Source organism: Musca autumnalis, unplaced genomic scaffold (genome assembly GCF_047663935.1).
Source record: "Musca autumnalis isolate F117 unplaced genomic scaffold, ASM4766393v1 scaffold_4, whole genome shotgun sequence".
NCBI classification, from domain to species: domain Eukaryota; kingdom Metazoa; phylum Arthropoda; class Insecta; order Diptera; family Muscidae; genus Musca; species Musca autumnalis.
Window position 1 is genome coordinate 248,231,433 of NW_027411977.1, and position 20,379 is coordinate 248,251,811.

At 35.6% G+C, this 20,379-nt stretch overlaps 2 protein-coding genes across 5 annotated transcripts in view; one reads left to right on the forward strand and one right to left on the reverse strand.

Moving 5' to 3' along the window:
• The window catches only part of LOC141402710 (uncharacterized), a 40,581-nt gene extending 24,407 nt beyond the window's left edge, over positions 1–16,174 (forward strand). For 2 of the 4 annotated variants that reach the window (XM_073984525.1, XM_073984527.1), the window contains exon 2: positions 11,870–16,174. In XM_073984525.1, coding sequence (XP_073840626.1) covers positions 11,881–14,883 — 3,003 coding nt within the window. In that variant the 5' untranslated portion in view covers positions 11,870–11,880 and the 3' untranslated portion in view covers positions 14,884–16,174. Of the gene's footprint in view, positions 1–10,629; positions 11,510–11,622; positions 11,749–11,869 lie in introns of those variants that run through there. The other 2 variants (XM_073984523.1, XM_073984524.1) reach the window with 2 other exon arrangements.
• On the reverse strand, positions 15,880–19,863 carry Liprin-beta (liprin-beta 1). Its single transcript, XM_073984528.1, has 3 exons — positions 19,340–19,863; positions 17,969–19,026; positions 15,880–17,905 (listed from the first exon to the last, which is right to left on the reverse strand). Exons 1-3 carry the CDS (start codon positions 19,571–19,573, stop codon positions 16,939–16,941), a joined length of 2,259 nt encoding a protein of 752 aa, XP_073840629.1. The 5' UTR covers positions 19,574–19,863; the 3' UTR covers positions 15,880–16,938.
• Positions 19,864–20,379: the final 516 nt, after the last annotated feature.

Consider the following 20,379-nt stretch of genomic DNA (forward strand, 5'->3'; position numbering starts at 1 on the left):
GGGTCGTGAATTTTTTTAAGTATTTTTTAAGGGTCGTGGATTTTTTAAAAAATTTCTTCAAAGGTCGTAGATTTTTTAAATATTTTCTCAATATTTTTTTTTGAAATATTTTTTCAAGGGTCGTGGATTTTTTAAAATATTTTTTAAAGGTCGTGGATTTTTTAAAACATTTCTTCAAAGGTCGTGGATTTTTTAAAATATTTTTTAAAGGTCGTGGATTTTTTAAAACATTTCTTCAAAGGTCGTGAATTTTTTAAGTATTTTTTAAGGGTCGTGGATTTTTTAAAAAATTTCTTCAAAGGTCGTAGATTTTTTAAATATTTTCTCAATATTTTTTTTTGAAATATTTTTTTCAAGGGTCGTGGATTTTTTAAAATATTTTTTAAGGGTCGTGAATTTTTTAAAACATTTCTTCAAAGGTCGTTGATTTTTTAAAATATTTTTTAAAGGTCGTGGATTTTTTAAAACATTTCTTCAAAGGTCGTGGATTTTTTAAAATATTTTTCTCATTTTTTTTTTTTTGAAATACTTTTTCAAGGTTCTTGGATTTTTCTAAATATTTTATTAAAGGTCATGGATTTTTTAAAATAGTTCTTCAACAGTCGCGGAATTTTTTAATTTTTTTTAAGAATTCGGGTATTTTTTAAATATTTGTTCAAGGGTCGTGAATTTTTTTTTAAATATTTTTTAAGGATCGTGGATTTTTTAAAACATTTCTTCAAAGGTCGTGAATTTTTTTAAAATATTTTTCCAAGGATCGTGGATTTTTTAAAATATTTTTCTCAATATTTTTTTTTGAAATATTTTTTCAAGGGTCGTGGATTTTTAAAATATTTTTCTCTTTTTTTTTTGAAATATTTTTTCAAGGGTCTTGGATTGTTTTAAATATTTTATTAAAGGTCATGGATTTTTTAAAATATTTTTTCAAGAGTCGCGGAATTTTTTATTTTTTTTTTTTTAAATTCGCGTATTTTTTAAATATTTTTTCAAGGATCGTGAATTTTTTTTAAATATTTTGTAAGGGTCGTGGATTTTTTAAAATATCTTTTCAAAGGTCATGGATTTTTTAAAATATTTTTTCAATGGTCGTGGACTTTTTAAAATATATTTTCAAAGGTCGTGCATTTTTTTAAAATATTTTTCAAGAGTCGTGGATTTTTTAAAATATTTTTTAAAGGTCGTAGATTTTTTAAAATATTTTTAAAGGTCGTAGATTTTTTAAAATATTTTTTAAAGGTCGTAGATTTTTTAAAATATTTTTTAAAGGTCGTAGATTTTTTAAAATATTTTTCTCAATATATTTTTTTTGTGAAATATTTTTTCAGGGTTCTTAGATTTTTTTAAATATTTTATTAAAGGTCATGGATTTTTAAAATATTTTTTCAAGAGCCGCGGAATTTTTTGATTTTTTTTTAAATTCGCGTATTTTTTTTTAAATATTTTTTCAAGGGTCGTGAATTTTTTAAAATATTTTTTAAGGGTCGTGGATTTTTTTAAATATCATTTCAATGGTCATGGATTTTTTAAAATATTTTTTCAATGGTCGTGGATTTTTTAATATATTTTTTAAAGGTCGTAGATTTTTTAAAATATTTTTCTCAATATTTTTTTTTTTTTTTTTTTGAAATATTTTTTCAAGGGTCGTGGATTTTTTAAAATAATTATTCAAGCGTCGTGGATTTTTTAAATTATTTTTTTAAGTGTCGTGGATTGTTTAACATTTTTTTTCAAATGTCGTGGATTGTTTAACATTTTTTTTCAAATGTCGTAGATTTTTTAAAATATTTTTCTCAATATTTTTTTTTTAAATATTTTTTCAAGGGTCGTGGATTTTTTAAAATTTTTTTAAGGTCGTGGATTTTTTTAATAAATTTCTTCAAAGTTCGTGGATTTTTTTTAAATATTTTTTCAAGGGTCGTGAATTTTTTAATTTTTTTTCAATGGTCGTGGATTTTTTAAAATATTTTTTCAAAGGTCGTAGATTTTTTAAAATATATTTTCAAGAACCGTGGATTTTTTTAAATTTTTTCCAAGGAGTTTTTAAAATATTATTTTAAGGGTCGTGGATTTCTTAAGATTTTTCAAGGGTAGTAGTTGCAGATGGATTCAAGATCAAAGTTCAATTTTTAAGTTTTTTTTACTATTTTTCATAAAAATATGAGGTTTTTTTGTTTTTATATCTTCCTATATTTTATAATATAATTTTAATTTTTTTTTCAAAAATATTTTTAAAAATTTAAAATTTGCGCAAAACATACTCCTTAATGTAATGTAATAAGGATTTTTGCTGGGATGTAATTTCAATAAATTTAAAAAAGTGTTAAACGGACGGAGCGGTACAAAAGTACATATGGGCCGTAAGAGAACACTCTCCGTCATGTTTCTGTGATTATCAAACCTTTTTCTACATTGTTCCCTAAAAGTTCTATTCCACTAAATTTGGAATTTCACTAAATTTTAGTACCATCTGTACAATATCTGTTGAAGTTTCCAAGAAATAGCTATTTCTTCATTTTTGCAAAAACTACGTATTTTCCAAAAATGGGGAAAAATTGTCGTCTCTGGGAGTACGTCATGCTCAGACCTTTCAACCATTTTTGGTTTCTTTAGTTTCAATATGATTAAGAATCACATATTGAAATTAACAATCGGCGACGACGAAAACTTTGTGTTATGGCCAGAAAAATCGATTTCTGAACCATTTTGCGGCGGCCCTTTGTTTTTATTTTTGCAAATTAAAACAATTGCGTATACTTAATATGATCAAGGTATTTTCTATTAATCATACGCAACCCCATACCATGTTGAAGACAGGAAAATCAATGTATGTACTAATGGGAAAAACATAACCTTAAATATTTCCTATCTGTTTTCTTCTAAAGGAGAATGTTTACATTATCTCACACGGCATCTCAAATATACATATATTTACTCTTTTCCTATATAACATACTAGTTTACATGACACATAAAATAAATCATGCTGAGAATTTTGCCGAGACAAATTCTATTACTGAAATAGGGTTCCATATTTCGGAAATGAAATTCATATTCCGGTAATGTTTATTTAAAAAAATATTCATATTTTCCTTATTTGCTTTGTAAACAAAACCACTTAATTGTATCTCAACTGAGAGCATCAGAATAACAAAGAGCAGAGTGACTCACTCACTAAAATGGCTTTAAGTTTTGAATAAAATACAATTTTGCACTTTCGCTCTTACAATTACTAAAATACAAAAACCCACACTCACACACACGTAGACACTGTACGAAATCACAATTCTTTAAAAATATACTACTTAATTACCCCCCTAAAAGACTTGACCCACTTACAGACAGACAGACAGACACATTTAAATGGATCTGTGCAGAGATGCACTACAACGACTCAACAAAACATTTGAGGCTATTTATAGCGAACTCTTGAAATAGCTTTATGAATTTACTTATAACCACATATGTATTTACATGTGTATAAATGTGTTCTTGAAGACACACGAAAGAGACAAAACGTCTATGTTGACTTAGGCACTTGGACAGAACAGAACACGTTACATATAAATTGGATTTCCTTAAAATAAATAAATTTTAAGTATTAGTTACAGTTCTATTAATAATATTTTGAAGATGACACAGAAGAAGACTGCTAAATAAAGCCATAATGTCAAAAATGTGTGTGACACATTTTCTGGGATCCGCCATTACTCAACAAAGACCGCTATAAAGAGCATAAGAAAACGTGAAATTTGTTTACATGACAACGAGCCTATTTGGAGGACAATATTATTGGACTTAAGTCAGTTTTTGTCATTGTTGACATTTGCACTTGCACTTTGCCTTCAAAATGCAATCAAACAATTTTGCTTTTTAAGTTTTTCTCCTCGTGGATCATGGCACTCCTTCCGTTTCCTTTGATGCAACTATTCAAAATGTCTCCCTCAATTGCTCTGTTGCGCTCTCACATCTCATTGTTATTGTTGTGACGAAGGCGCTATTGCAGATTTAACCAAAAAGGAAAATAAAAGAAAACACGTTGCCCATCGTTTGACAATTGAAAAGTTTGAAATATTTTGGCAGGGGGTTGTTTCGCTTCGCTTGATGTTGTGATGTGTGTTTGTTTGTGATGTTGAAATATTAATGGCACAACACACAAGAATAAAATTCAAACAAGTGGCCAAAATGATTTTTGTTGTTTTTTTTCTGTTTCTGCTATTTTTAACGTGAGAATAGTGTTGTGGTTATGTCCCAAAATAGTTTTTTGGGTGACTTTGTTTTTTGGGAGGTGTGTTGGTGTGTGTCCGAGCGGATATTACCGCCAGCAGCGAAATAAAATACGGCAAGTGATGTTTTAAAGCTTGTTTTGCATTTTCAGAGATTTTTTTACAATTCGGAGAGGTAAGGAAAATCCATTCACCGCCATACATACTTGAGAGCCTATTTCACAAGACTTCGTTGGCTTTCAAAAGCAAATCTTTGTTTTTATTTTAAGGAAAAGCAGAACGGGCGTAAATTCTTTTCAATTTTAGACACCCACATATGTTAAATATTTCGAGCATATTTAATGATAGCAACTAAAATCAGTGTCTACATTCATGCGTACATATTATGTTTGTATGAATGTATGTATGTGTATTTGTTAGGTATTCCAAATATGTTTTTGCTTTAACAAAATGCACGACTTCGGAATTGATCTGAAAAATATTCTAGTTACCATGAATGAAAATAAATATTTAAAATTAGAATTTATGTTTGAATACGTATTGAAAGTCATGTGATTTGTATACTCACCATTCTGTTTTATGAAGAAACATAAGAAACGTTTCCAGCACAAAATAAAATAAAAGAAATAAAAGATAGTAGAAGAAATGTGAGAACAACTAAGTTTAGTAAAAGGAAGGTCTAAATCAATCATATGTAGCGTAACATGGGGAAGCTTCGCCACTGTCGTATTTTCGCCAGCGCCAATTTTATTGATGCTACACAAATATCGGCAAAGGGAAAGTTGTAGATCATCGAATAAGCGACAACTTTCCCTTGGACGACCTTTAGCATCAATCGGCACTGGCGCAGCTGCCCCTTGTTACCCTACATAGCTCGGGTATAATTGCCGGTAAAATTTACCTAGGACATAACAGTAGTTTGCAAAGACATAAATTGTAATTACATTTTAATTAAAATAAGTTCAATATATGTATAAATTTCCAATTTCATTATTTATATTAACAAAGCCGTATTTTTCGCAAACGAGTGATATGCCAATGCACATTCTGACACATACACCTTCACTTATGAAAACTTCACTCATATTATAACACCACATAAACGATTCATTCCATACAACACTGAACGAAAAAACGAATCCCATACCGGCCGGCTCTATATTGACAATTGACCCTTGAAAATATCACCTCGGAAATTATATTATTTATATTAACAATTACATTATTCATATTAACAAAACCGTATCTTTCGCAAACGAGTGATATGCCAATGCACATTCTGACGCATACACATTCACTTATGAAAACAATCCCATATAATGACACCACATAACCGATTCAGTCCATACTACACTGAACGAAAAAACGAATCCCCGGTTCTATACACATTGACCCTTGAAAGCATCACCTTGGAAAGAAACCGTCACCCCAGCAACTACATGTTCGTGTTCGTTTTCATTTTGCGAGTGATATGTTCAAGAATGCCTGCTACGGATTCTTCTGGTCCGTGCCGGGATAGAGATTAATGCCGGACTATGTTTTTGCTGCGTTTGCACCATTGCACCAGCTGCTCTAACGTTACTTACTTAGCTGGCCCATTACAGAACATTGGTTCCAGAGACTAAGACTATAGACATAACTAAGAAAATTCTCTCTGTTTCGTGCTTCGCTTTTTGGAATACCACGCCTTGTCATCTCTTCATCCACTTGTTTGCGCCATCTATTCTTTGGCCTGTCAATTCTGCATGCACCTCCATGTGGCTCGAATTTATACGCCTTTTTAGCGGGTTCATCATCGCTCATTCTTATTATATGGCCTATCCAACGCAATCGCAGCATCTCGATACGTTTAACAATATTGATGTCGTTATATAGCAGATACAGCTCGTGGGTCATACGACGTCGATATTCACCGTCAACGCATATCGGTCCGTAGATCTTTCGAAGAATTTTTCTCGCAAACACGCCAAGCACTGCCTTATCTGCTTGCGCAAGTACCCAGGCTTCGGAACCATACTTCAGCACGGGTAGTATCAGTGTTTTGTAAAGCGTTAATTTTGTTTGACGAGATGTGGCTTTGTTTTTAAAGTGCTTACTTAAGCCAAAGTAACATCTGTTGGCCAATACAATTCTTCTTTTTATTTCACAACTGATGTCGTCTGTTGTGTTTACGGAGGTGCTATACCTCGGTACCTCCGTAAACACAAGTCTTTTCCTACCTCAAAATTATAGGAATCAACTTCAACAGTTGGTCCGATCTCAATGGACGCATTGCGCGTCGACACCATCAGCTTGGTCTTCTCGCCGTTTACCGCCACACCCACTTTAGCAGATTCTCTTTCGACCTTCATAAAGATATTGGTTACTTCTTTTACTAATCGTCCCATGATGTCTATATCATCAGCATAAGCAAGTAACATGTGACTATTGGTGTAGATTGTGCCACTTCTTTTGACGTTTGCCTCTCGTAGCGGGCTGTCGAAGGCTGCTTTATAATCGACAAAAAGGTGGTATGTGTCGATCTGCATCACTTGGGTCTTCTCCAGGATTTGCCGCAGGGTAAATATCTTGTCAATGGTGGACTTGCCAGGTCTAAAGCCGCATTGGTATGGTCCAATTATTTCGTTGACCATGGGCTTCAGTCGTTCGCACAATATCCCTGACATTATCTTGCAGGCGATAGGGAGAAGACTTATACCCCTATAGTTGGAGCATAAAGTCTTATCTCCTTTCTTATGGACGGGACACAGGATGCTCAGGTTCCAATCGTCGGATACGCGTTCTTCCTGCCAGATGGAGCTAACACCTTATCAGCGTGTCACCTCCGGTTTTAAACAGCTCGGCTGGTAGGCCATCAGCTCCTGCTGCCCTATTATTCTTCAGCCGGTTTATTGCTGTCTTTACCTCATCTTGGCCGGATGGTATACATTCAATACCATCTTCTGGGATTGGATCTGTGGTATCTTCGTCGACTTCGTTCCTATTGAATACCAACAGTGTGGAAAAATGCTCTTTCCATATCCTTAGCACACTATCGGTATCAGTTACCAGATTACCTTGCTGGTCTCTACAGGAGGATGTACCAGTTCCAAAGCCATCAGTTTGATGTTTCACTCTTTGGTACAATTTTCGCACTTCATTCTGTCTCCTGTACATCTCGATTTGTTCACACTCCCGCTTTTCCATCTGTCTCTTTTTCCTGCGGAAAAGACGTTTCTCCTCTCTCCTTTTCTCCATGTATCTCTTTCGTGCGCTACGCGTTGCTACGGTGGCAGCACGACACTCCTGATCATACCATGGATTCCTTGGTGGAGGTCTCTGGTATGCAAGTATGGATTTTGCGGCTGTTTGCATGGAGTGGGCAATGAATTGCCATTGCGCTGATATGTTATCGGGATGAGGAGTGCTTTGATTAAGCAGTTGGGCCAGTTGAGTGGAATATGCTGTGACTATCTGTTGTGATTGCAGCTAACCGATGTCCAACTTCCGTGTTGTGTCTGTTCGCACTTTGTTTGCTACGTTTAATCTGGTACGTACATTTGATGCAACAAGGTAGTGTTCCGAGTCTATGTTTGCACCTCGGAACGATCGTTCATCCAACACGATTGATGCATGTCTTCCATCTATCACAACGTGATCAATTTGATTTCTTGTTCTTTGATGTGGCGACAGCCAGGTGCCCTTATGAATATCGAGATGCTTAAATCTGGTACTGCTAACTACCATGTTTCTTGCAGCTGCAAAGCTCCTTTCCAATTTTGGCATTAAAATCGCCTAGTATAATTTTAATGTCATGGGCAGGGCAACGGTCATAAGTTTCTTCTAAGCGCTCGTAAAATATACCTTTGGTCTGTTCGTCCTTGTCTTCAGTGGGAGCATCAGCATTCTTTAAAGCTGATGTTGAAGAATTTTGATTTTAATCGAATTGCAGCGAGTCTTTCATTCACTGGGGTGAAGCTGGAGACCAGATGTTTTAACCTCCAACCAACTACAAATCCGCAATCAAACTCGTGCTTTGTGTCATGGCAGATGTTTTAGTCTCCGACTAACTACAAATCCGCAACCAAACTCATGCTTTACGTCATGGCAGCTATAATGCAGTGCGTCACCTTTAGGTGTTGTTGTGACGCCTTTCCCAATCCATCGTATTTTCTGTATGGCAGTAATATCGGTCTTGTACTTTTCAAGTACGTTTGCCAATGCGAAGACTGCACCTTCTCTATAAAGAGTGCGAACATTCCAGGTGCAGATTCGCAGATCATGGTCCTTAAAACGTTTGCGGGGTTCGTCAACTTTAGAGGGGTTTGATTTTCTTTTCTTTCGCTTTTTCATAGTAGGCTGTTTTTTCTAGGGGATACTAACCCGACGCCCAAACCCAAGTTTTTAACGTTCTTATGGGTGAACGCGCGGCACATGTTAGCTCACTACATTTAACGGGTGTTAAAGGCAGTTCCCCAGGTGACACCACGGGGAGGTCAGTGTCCACTTGAGATGAAAGAGGGACCAAGATAAATCCTGGGCTTTGCCATGTTAAAGCCGGTCAGGACCGTTGCTTTGTATCTTCCATCCCCTACGTCACCCGCTCTAACGTAACGTTACAACGTTACTCTTTCGTTGGATATTGACTCTAGTGACCTATACTTGGTTTGTGGGGGCTGGGGGTGGTTGTTAACGGTCAAGTGATCCCTCTCATCATCACTGCTGTAGGCGCTCGCCACATTCCTGCTGGTTGAATACATAAGATAAGACCCTAATTTCCCAGCTGAGGCGATTAGCGATTGAGCGCTATGAGCTTCGCCGCACAGTGGTTCAGAAATCGAGTTTTCTGGAAGATATTGTGTTCATTTTTTTTTTTTTAATAAGTAGGTCTGTTGCCTTTAAGAACCATTTTAATAAATTACTGAAGATTTTACACGATGTGAGCTATATTTATTCCAAATTTAGTGGACTGGGACATTTAGGGAACAGCAGAATGATGCCTGAAAGTGTTCACTTTGACCAATATATACTTTTGTACCCGTCCCGTTCCGTCCGTTTAACACTTTTTTGGAAATTACATTACATTTTGTACAAATTTTAAGCTGTTTTAAATTTTTTTTTTTAATTTTTGTATTTTTATATTTTGTTTTTTAGTGTTTGTCCTTTTTGAATAGATTGGGAAATATGAAAAAACTCAAAAAAAACTTATATTTTGATGCAAAATAAAAAATAATCAAAATTTTGATTTTGACCTTGACTAGACCGGTCAATATCGGTCCTCTGCAACTACTAGACCGAATTTGACCGAATTTAATGCATCGGAAAGCTGAAAGTTTTATCTGTTCAAAAGTTACCGAGTTTTAACCAGGAAAAAACGATTCTGAACCACTGTACACTGTACGAACCCTTTCGACAATATTGAACTCTGCGATAGTAAATTTGTGAACAACAGTTAAGGCGTTATAGAAACCTGGGAAAAAGGACGGTCGGACATCCGTCATGTTAATTGGGGTGGTTTCGACAGATCCGAAGTGTTGCGTGAGATATTTTAGCTGACAGTTTATTGAGCACCCTGATAGCGACCGAGCAATGAGAAGTGTTTTAGGTCATTTGAGATATCTAACGTTTACGATAGGTGCTGTTTTATATTATTTTCTAGGCACAAAATCATCATGTGTTTGCCTGATGCAAAAATGAACGGCCACTCTGGCAAACTTTGGAACTTGAGCAGAGCCGAATCAATAAAATAAGAATGGATACATGTGTAGTAGCTGCTACAACAACAACGAAATGTTCTTGTAGTGATGTCTTAAGAGACTGGTTCAACTCCACTTTCTACTATCTGGGAAAGAAAAACTTGCTCTAAATTAAAAAAAAAAAAATAATTCAATTCAAATACTTCGCACTTTTAATCGGTTTTTCTAGTAACATCTATGGACATTTTAGGAAGAAATTTTAGATAATCCTTTTAAACTTCCCTTATACCATAGTGAAGCGTAGGAAAATGTTCAAATTTTCTCAGTGTACCAATGATATTCCTTCTCATTACTCTTTCCCTCTCTCAATCTCTTAAAGCCAATTGAAAAAGTTGATTCTATTAAAGATTTCTTTCAAATTTGAAATAAAACTAAGAAAAAAAACACACTTTCTTACGAAATTCTACTGACAATTTGTTTTTGGTGATTTTTTTTCAATTCTTCCCGCTTGAAAAGTGTGAGTATTCAAAACAACAAATGAGTAGGACAACAACACACAAAAAAAGGAAAATTCTTTCAACATTTACAATTCATTTTGAAAATATCAGCGCACTGTCGGACATTATGTGTGAGTGTGACTATGACGTTACATTGTTGTTGTGATTTCCTTATGCCATAGTATAATACTCTTTGTTGATGCTGATACTAATGCCGATGATCGTGAAATGTGGCAGAGTCGTATGGGAAAAACGATGAAACAGCCAACAACATCCATCTAAGGTGGATATTTAGATTCTTTGGCAATAAAGATATTTTTCTGCGCTTGATTTTTAGTTGCGTTTTGGATGTCAACGCGTAGTGTTTGGGGCGGACAGACAAAGAAATGTCAAACAATACGGCAATAAAAATACGCGTGTGCCACATTAACGGCTAAAATCATTAGATATCATACAAAAAAAATTGAAAACAGTGACAAAAACAAGCCTAAAAACAAATTAATTGCCATAATTAACAAGTGTCTAAGAAGAATATTCTCTCAAACTATATAATGGTCACGGCATTTGAAAAATAAAATACAAAAATACCAAATTTTATTTATATCCCCAACACAACTGACCATCTCCGAGGAATTCACTTCTTGACTTTCTCAAAAATTTATTTGGCCAAGAAGAAAAACAAAACCCAAGTGGCGCGTGTATTCATGTGTATTTGTTAAAGTGTGCGTGTGTGTGCTTTTGACTTTTATTTAATCCGTATTTGGTCATATTCACAATTAAAGGGCATCAAATTTCATGAGCCAAAAACAACTTAAAAAAAAGCAAAAAGGCAACGAAAACCCCATCGGCATCAGAATATAAACAAAATCAAGCGAAAGTATTTTCTCACACGGATTCAATTCTTCTCAATGTTCTCCGAGTTATTCTCACAACAACGTTAAAAAACAACAGTTCATCATTAAAAAATACGTATACGCTACCCTGTACTCTAAACAATAACTCACTCGTGTGTCATATGCATTCTCTGAGTATAGCAGTTCCGACGACCGGTAAATAAATGTTTGCATGGATTTCAATATAACCGCGTATTTGTGTGTGTGCTGTTCATGTTTCGTTGGAAAAGAATTGAAGATACTTTCATAGCACTTAGATTGATTACTGACAAGGAATTTTTGGTGTTATCATGAACGGCAATTCCCCGTGAATTTTTTCACTTTCTCCCTTTCTCACGACAGTGTTCGTTTGTTTTGATCAATTGTCACAATTAAGAGTTGGAGGTGTCTTTGTTTTGATCCAAAATACTTTATGATTTTGATGGATAATTTAAAAATGTTACCGGAATTTCTATTTAACGGTAAATCTAATGAAAAAATGAAAAAAAGAATAACTTTGTTACCTATATTTGTTTTTATAGGCATTTGTATCTTTAATTTTAATTTTTTAAATGTGGTTATTTTTTTTTTCTCTCGTTCCAGTTGGCCATAGCATGCAAGATATTGCCCGAGATGATTTCTCATTGCTGAATGTGGGCGAAGGTCTCAATTCCACCAATAACCACACAGAAAAGGATATGTGCCCAACCCTCATATCTCGGATACAAAGTTCATCACCCTTACTGCCAAAACATTTGACAGTTGATGTGGATAATGTAGCTCCAACATCGGCATTTGCCTCTGTTAAACTTGAAGATAACAACGCCTTAGATCTATTTCCCTCACATCCAAGTACTTGGCAGCAGCATCCCATGAATAGCCACGAATTGGCCCATCACCGCTTATCCGTTCATCACCACATTTCCCACGATCATAACCAACGATTTGATCCCAGCAACAATAGTAAATTGCTGCTTCAAGGTTCTGAAGATCCTTTGATTAGTCATGGAGCTAATAGTGTTATAAGTCAAGACGATGAACATCCAGCCGATTTTGCCAAATGTCTATTGACATCGGAAGAGCTTCCTCAGGCATCTAGTAGCTCCATTATACCTCAAGAACGTCCAATATTTACAACTACAGTAAGAACAAACATTAATGGACCCCCGCCACCAACATCATCATCCCAACCAACAATAGAGCCTCCACCAACAAGGCCAATAAAAAGCGGCTGCAGCAATTTAACCAAACAACAGCTCAAAGTTAAAGCAAATCTAATGAGTGCCAGAAACCAGCAGCAGCAGCAACAACAACAGTTACAGCAACAAAGAGAAAATAATGCCACCACCCCCACCATAATGTCAACACAATGTACAAATCCAAAACAACGCAGTTCAGGTTCTGTCAGGGCCAAAAAGAAACCGAACAATTCCATAAAACTAAGATTTCATCATCAGGCATTGCCACCAGAATATCTAAGCCACTATGAAGCAACACAAGGTCAGCAAGCTAGGTCTACCAAACCTGCAAAATCAACAACAAACCAACAACGTTCGACATCCAAATCTACGCATAGGAACTCCCATGAGAATGTTAGAAGTTGGTTGCAAAAAATTGCCGAAATTCAAAGGACTGCGAATGCTTCTAAGGCTGATCAATCAAACAAACCCCAACAATCTCCTTTGGACTCGAATAACAACCCACATAATCAAAATAGAACTCAGACCATAACTTCTTCAACCACCGCCAACACCACCACCACTACCGTCATTCACAGTACTTCCGAGGCTAGCAACACAACAAAAATTGTCACAAAACCTGTTAATCATAGGAAGGCACATTTCTATTCCGACCTACCCTACATGGGAGAGATCACACTGGATAACAGTAAACCACGTAGGGGACGTAAACCTAAAAAGGCAGACATATGCCATTTGATTTACAAAAATTATGGCACAATTATGCCCAAAAGGCAAGTGCCATGTGAAGATTCTCAAGCCGATCTCAAGCAGCGTTTAGAAGACCCTCGCACAAAGACTGACGATAGTGAAGAACAACCCTTGAATCTCTGTTTAAGGGATCAACATGCAGATGCCTACTCCATTTCAAGTGCTGATGATGCTTCCGAAACAAATTCAAGTTGTCACACACCACCCCTAACCACACCCACAGACATTGATAGGGATTCCATGTTGGCGAATAACCTAAAACGATCACTGACGAATCTCAATGAACTGGATAATGAAAGCATCAAATTGGAGGCTAAAGATATTCCACCCTCAACATCTTCCCTTCATTTGAAATCCTCAACATACAATGAAGAATCTCCACTAAATCCCTTATCGTTGTACTACCAAAAACTCTTGGAGAGTGGTGTATTGCTGCAAAATGCCAACGGACCCATACGGACAATACAAAAAGACAACCAATTAGCATTAAAAATACCTATACCAAGTGGTCTATTTTTGACTCCCAAAGTGGAAAAATCAACTGGCACGGCGGCTTCAAGTCCAGCACCCTCAATTGCCAATAGTTTAAGTTTGGAATATCCCGAACAATTGTCAACACCCTCCTCTATAAAATCCGAGAATTCAACTGCCACAAATGCAAGCTCTAGTACTATTATGGGCAACAACAACAGCACCAACACATCGCAACAACAAGCCCCACAGAAGCGCAAACGTTCTGCAATTTTTATACCACCCATGAATACGGAGAACACAACTAATCCAGCAACAGAAGTTAGCATATGCAAATTTAAGTTCACTGGCGGTTCCAAGCCAACATTGCAAGAGAAGAAAATGCTTTCGGTAGATGCAGGAGGTAATTATCGTTATTTCAGTGGAACCGGAGATAAAACCACACGAGGCTATGAGTATTTTCCCAGAGAAGTAATGCAAACGGGGGGTTTGTTACATGGAACAGGACAAAAACTCCTAATAGATATACCGCCCCCATCGGCAGGTCTTAGCAATGAATTGCTACAGCTAACAGAATCTCCGACGGCCAATATTCTGTTGTCACAATCAACAGCAGCAACAAATGGTAGTGTTATTACCCATACCACAATATCTTCAAAAACTCCACCGCCTCCACATCCTGTTCTATCGGCTGGTCCAATAGCAGTAGAAGAAATGAGACCAAATGAACCATGCATCTCAAATTATTTTGAAGATAATTTTGAAAATAATCCAACACCGTCCACATCCCCGTCCAGTACAAATCGTTTTATGTTATCGCGTAAAAAACAAGCCCTACATCAACTAAGACGTAGCACTCAAAGGGAGAAACTAGAGAAAACCTTTAAAGAACAAGGATTTCTAATACAAACACAACAGCTGGAATCGGCTGAAGGTGCAACTTACTGTAAATTTCGTCAATTGAAAAAATTTACAAGATATTTATTTAGAAATTGGAAAGATTATTTACCCGATGAGATACAACGGAATGAAAATGGAACAGCTGAGGCTGCATCAACTGTTGCAGTGGTGACTAGTACAAACGAAGAAATAAATGAGTCATTGGGAAAAAACATGACATTATCGCTTACAGGCGATTTTCACCCAATGGAAAGTGTTATAGAAGACCACAGAGGCGAAGAACATTTAATCGAATAGAGAATTTGTATAATTCAACACAAATTTTGAAAAAAAAAAAAAACGATGAGCCTTCAAAAATCGCTATATAAAAATGAATCTATTTTACTGCACAACACTTAATGGTCATTTGAGGTCCACAAGAGAGCTCGCAATATTCTCGGGCATTGACTTAGGATTCTTTAGACTTCGAGAACTATTTGGGTGCCCAAAGACAGATTTCATCTTCAACTGCTCGAGCTCCGGCTTATCCAGCCGCTTCGACATTACTTTTGAAGTTCCGATGGCGTTTACAATTTCGCTACCAGTGAAATGTAATAACGTACAACGCTCCTCTTCACCACGTTGCATTCTAGGGGTGCAATCGAATGCGGGTGCTTGTTGGCCTTTTAAAATTTTTTGACGATTTCTTCAAAAAAAAAAGGTATAGTCGATATCGATTTTTCTACGTAAATTGAAAAGAAAAACAAGTTGCTTGTGTAAATACAAGAGGCGAGTTCAAAAGGAGACCACGAAAATTGTCGCAACGAAAATCCGGACACAGAAGTCTCTTTTTATATAGTTGGCCGTTACCGCATTAAAACAACACTGAAGAGGCTTTATTATTCTAAACTGGATTCAATTCGAACCACAAGTTACTTTTTTAAGTTTGTCCCCTTAAAATACATTTATCTTTGTAAATATTAATTAAGAAATTAAGAAAAACATCTAAAATGCTGCCAAAGATATGATTTAAGTTTTGTTGTGAATTTAATGTTTTACAAACATGCCTACGTATGCATATGTATGTATGTAAATATTCTAATATTAAAAATATGTATGAATGATGACCGACGATCAAGCATTTAATAAAGAGAACATTGGAAACTCTTCGCAAACATCACTCACTAACATATGGCTTACACCCACCCACAAATGCTATGTTGTTAACAATCACACAAATCCGTCCTTAACTTATAAATACACACATACGCTGATATGTACATACATACAATATAAAAAGTGGAATTCTAGTCATTTAAGTGTTAAGGTTGTAATGTTTATTTTGTTTTTTTTTTTCTTATATAAATTTTCTTTATTTTTTATTGTATTACAATTTTGATTAACAAATTTTATTTATTGTTTTTCAATTCATCTGTTGCATTCGGATATACCTACATACGTATATAATTTAAATAAAACCAAATGCTGAAGACAACTTATTTTTTATCTACAACATAAGTTAAATTGTTGATTGATTTTTGTACGTTAAATAAATAATGTTATTGTTCAAAACAAGTAATAAAATAAACTCTTAAAAATAAAACATTAATTTCAGGGTTGTCGTCTAATTATCATTAAGGTTCGAATATTTGCAGGTAGGTTTTCATAATGTATCATTTTAAATCTTACGATTCAAACTTAAATGCAAATTTAAGGGTGAAAATAATAAATACACTTTGTATTAGAAAAATTAATTAATGGTGGTTGTTGTATTTTTTTTTATTGAAAATACTTTTCTGGTTTTTGCGGTCATTTCTATTGTCAAAACACACAAAAATAAACAAATGTCATAGCTTCCGAATGCCTTGTCAACTATTTAACTATGTTTATAAAATAATTTAGTTTTAATGCTTGGGAATACTATCGTTTTACTTTTTTAGTTTTGGTTTTCGTTTGAGCAAAAACGTTTAACAAAACTTTGTTTTGTTAGGGCGTTTTTGGAAGACACACATTGGTTCTTATGTAGTGGATAGTGAGGATGAGAATAGGGATTTAAGGTGCCAAACAAACGGAAACAAATATTTATAATGCATTGGAAGTTAGGTGTGGGTGTGTGTGTTGGGGAATTTAAAGTTAGTAAGGAATATGAGCATAATAGTAGTACGTTTAGACTTATAAATCCACTCGATTTCTAATGTCAATTCCATAGTATATTCGGCAAATAAATCGTAGTTCTAAATCCACTGGATTTTATTTGACGTACATTCTATGGTATTGACACTTTAAATCATTGTATAAGTTCATAGTCTAACAGGCGTTTAAGTAGAAAATTAAATCGAAAAATATGTTTTTATGTAAGGAAGAAAATGCATTTTACTGCAATTGTGTCGAATTGCTTGTCGAATTTGTTGAAGATGATGATGTATTTGAGTTATTATGATGCTGTTGTTGGTGTTCGTTCGTTGAACTGCCATTCATGGGGCAGACATAGTCGGTCCATTCAATCTCGGCACCACCACATGTTAGACCTTTTGTAGATTTTCTTCGTTTCAAAGAGAATTGAGTCTTTTTGGGTGGCTTCAGTTTGGCCGTTATGGTCAAAGGTTGGTAATTAGGTTGTGCCTCAATATCTCGTTTACCTTGAATTACATCACGTCCCAACAGTTCTTTGAAATGTGTAGCTAAATGACGTCTTAGCAACGTTTTACTTGGTGGTATACTTAATAAGTCAGCCAATAGTTCGGCATTAAATCTGGGTTCGTACAACATTAAAGCACCATGTACTCCAGCGCCTCTTAAATTTGGAGCATATTCTGATAAATCTGCAACCCGTAACCATTCCATAACACGATGTGCTGTCCACAAGGCTATGTATTCCAAACTGGTATCAACAATTTCTTCTGTTTGTTCGTCCGGCAACTCAGAACTGTTACCCTTTGGCACCTTTGTAGAACGTCTTATTAAACATTCGGGATTCCAATCCATTTCGCGCATACACTGAATACCCCTTCGCAATGAAGCAATATGAAGACATGATGTTACTTGTAAATGTGTCAAGTCTTCCATGGTCAAGCGATGTAACATACGACCATCTACTTTGCATTGCAAAAAGTTATCTTTATACTGGGGCAGACCGATATCATCCAACCAGCGTACTACCCAGCCTATATCCAATTGAGCGGCCTTCAGAGCTAATGGATCTTCTTCTCGGCCACAAAGTTCATCAATGGCCAAAGTAATCTTCTTGCGATGTAAAGGAGATTTCAAGCACAACTCTTTTTCAATATCCACCGGAGATGCATTAAAAATACACGAAGCTGGGTAATTTTTAAGCCATTTTCTGGAATATGTAACACGTTAATTATCAACTTTCGCTTCACTCTATCTCAATTCGTTTACTAACCTGCATTCATCCTCATAGCATTGCATTCCAATTTCGCTTAGCCAATTGCAAACATCTTGCAGTGACCATTCCTTCCAATTCTTATTGGAATTCATGGATGCCTGCGATGTTGACCACTCAATCCGGCCTCCAGCTGTTGCCCTAGCACGATCTCCTCTACGAAACTCTGGCTCAGCCTGCTCTAATGCTGGCAATTCCAGGTTACCGCTATTGCTGCGTCTTAGCTTACCAAAAATTTGACGGAAACCTTTTGCCGAACGCTCTTTCAATGTTGGAGAAGGTGTCGAATTGGAATTCGATTGTGACATAAAGCTATCGTACATTCCATCCTGACCACCAACACCACCACCACGACCGCAATCATCATCAATGAGTATTTTTTCATTTGAGGCAAAAGCAACATTTCGCTGTCTATTATTGTCATTTGATTTATTGCTGTTATTGTTCGTAGTGTTGCTATTATTATTGTTGTTGTTGTTGCTCAAATGGTTTGGGTTAATGGGTAATTTTGGTCTGTTATTGTTCTTGTGGCATTGTGATCTGGGTAAACTATGATATAGCGGATGTATTTGATGACGCAATGAGGATGGTGGTGTTTTTGGTGATTGTGTCGTTTGATTTAAGTTTCCCATGCTGCCAAAGGGGGCTGCAATTCGTCTTATTGGCTCCTGGGAAACAGTTAAATTTTCAAAATTCTTCAATTCCATATTTTCTCGTTCCAATGCAGCTCTGTGCAGCTTCAATTCACTTAGAGCCGACATCAACTCAAGTTTTTGAGTCTCAAGCTCGGAACGTGTGCATAATTGTCGTTGCAGCAGTTCATCTTTGGCACTTAACTGTTGTGTCTTCTCCGCCAGCAATCCCTCAAGTTCTACAATGCGATCAGCCTGTTCACACACTTTATCGGCTACCATTTGGTATTGTAAAGCTAACGATTCTTTGTCACGTAATAGACGTATTACCCGTTCGTCGTCACTGGGTCGCGGTACATGCGGATCCAGCCATTCGCTAATAATGACGGCTGTTACAGGGTCCGGGGTGGGGGCAGCTAAGCCAACCTAAGAACAGAGTACATTTCAAGTTTTAAAATGTCAGATTGCAATGCACAATTCTTATGAATAAAGGTAAGTCTTGCAGTTTGCCTCAATTCCCCATATAAACATGTAATACGGACAGAATCGTTCAAATATACACAACCACCTACCTATGTGCGTTGTGAAAGTATTGAATTTGACCAATAATTCAATAACATTTTAACTATTAGGAACAATTTGCACAATTTGCTTTAAATAGTATCACTTTTCCTATCCCAATTATGATGGAAACTAAATTCAACTGAATACATATTACAAACAAACAAATTTGTCTCACCTGTTGCAGTGCCATGGCTAATGTTTTCGCTGTTGACAGAACATTTGCGTTGGATATAACACTACGTTCATTTAAAATATTACAACTTCCGCCGTTTGGGTTTACGCTAGCTGTTTCACCTCTGCCTCCTCCACCACCTTGACCACTCTGATTTATTATTCCATCGATTTGCAGAAGAGCCTCTTCTAGCATTTTACTTGCCTCCTTCGTCGTTGTCGTCTTGGCAGTGTCCATTATGAAAATGAATTAATATAAAAATTGTGGCGCAACAATTTATTTTTATTTTTGTTCACTGTTGTTTTTTCCTCGTAGATTTTTTTCTTTGCAAAAAACGCCTTCTTTTTGGTTTCTAAGTTTAGAGCAAATTTCACTGCTTATTAAAATTGTTATTGCATTTAATTCAAATAGTATTATTGTATTATTATTAATATTAATTATTTTAATTATTAATATAATATATTATAATTTAAACACGAAAAAACGAAAAGAAAAAACCATAGAATTCGTCCAACGAAGAAGAAAACAAAACAAAATTGAAATACGGTAGTTCTTCTTCTTCATTAGAGTTGTGTAGTTCCGGAACGAACTAGTTCCAAGGAACTATCGGAACTATATCCGGCTCTTGTATTTATATATGTAGTAACTTTAGTTCATATACTTCCAGTCGTGCATATAATTCCTTTCATTTGTATAGTTGATTTTCTTCCTTTAATTCCATCCACACTCATTTCGAGCTTTCTCGTTCGGTTCGTTCATCATTTAAATGCAGTCACATTCTAAAATAACCGTAAATCACATCCTCGTTACATCACTGCAATTTATTTATTTGTATGTAAATTAATCCACCATAAGATGAAAACAAAAAGAAAGAGAAATATTCGTTAAACTACTCCACTCTCGGAACTATTTGGAACGAAGGAAATAAAAAGAACGACGGGGGAGAAAGATTCATTGAACTATATTGGTCTCGGAACTATTTGGAACGAAGGAAACAGAAAGAACGATGAAAGAGAAAGATTCATTGAACTATGTATATCTCT

Coding starts and splice junctions, on each gene's coding strand:
- Liprin-beta (XM_073984528.1), bottom strand. CDS start 19,573: ATGGACACTGCCAAGACGACAACGACGAAGGAGGCAAGTAAAATGCTA. Junction 19,027..19,339: donor TAGCCATGGCACTGCAACAG/GTGAGACAAATT, acceptor CTCTGTTCTTAG/GTTGGCTTAGCTGCCCCCAC. Junction 17,906..17,968: donor TGCTATGAGGATGAATGCAG/GTTAGTAAACGA, acceptor TACATATTCCAG/AAAATGGCTTAAAAATTACC.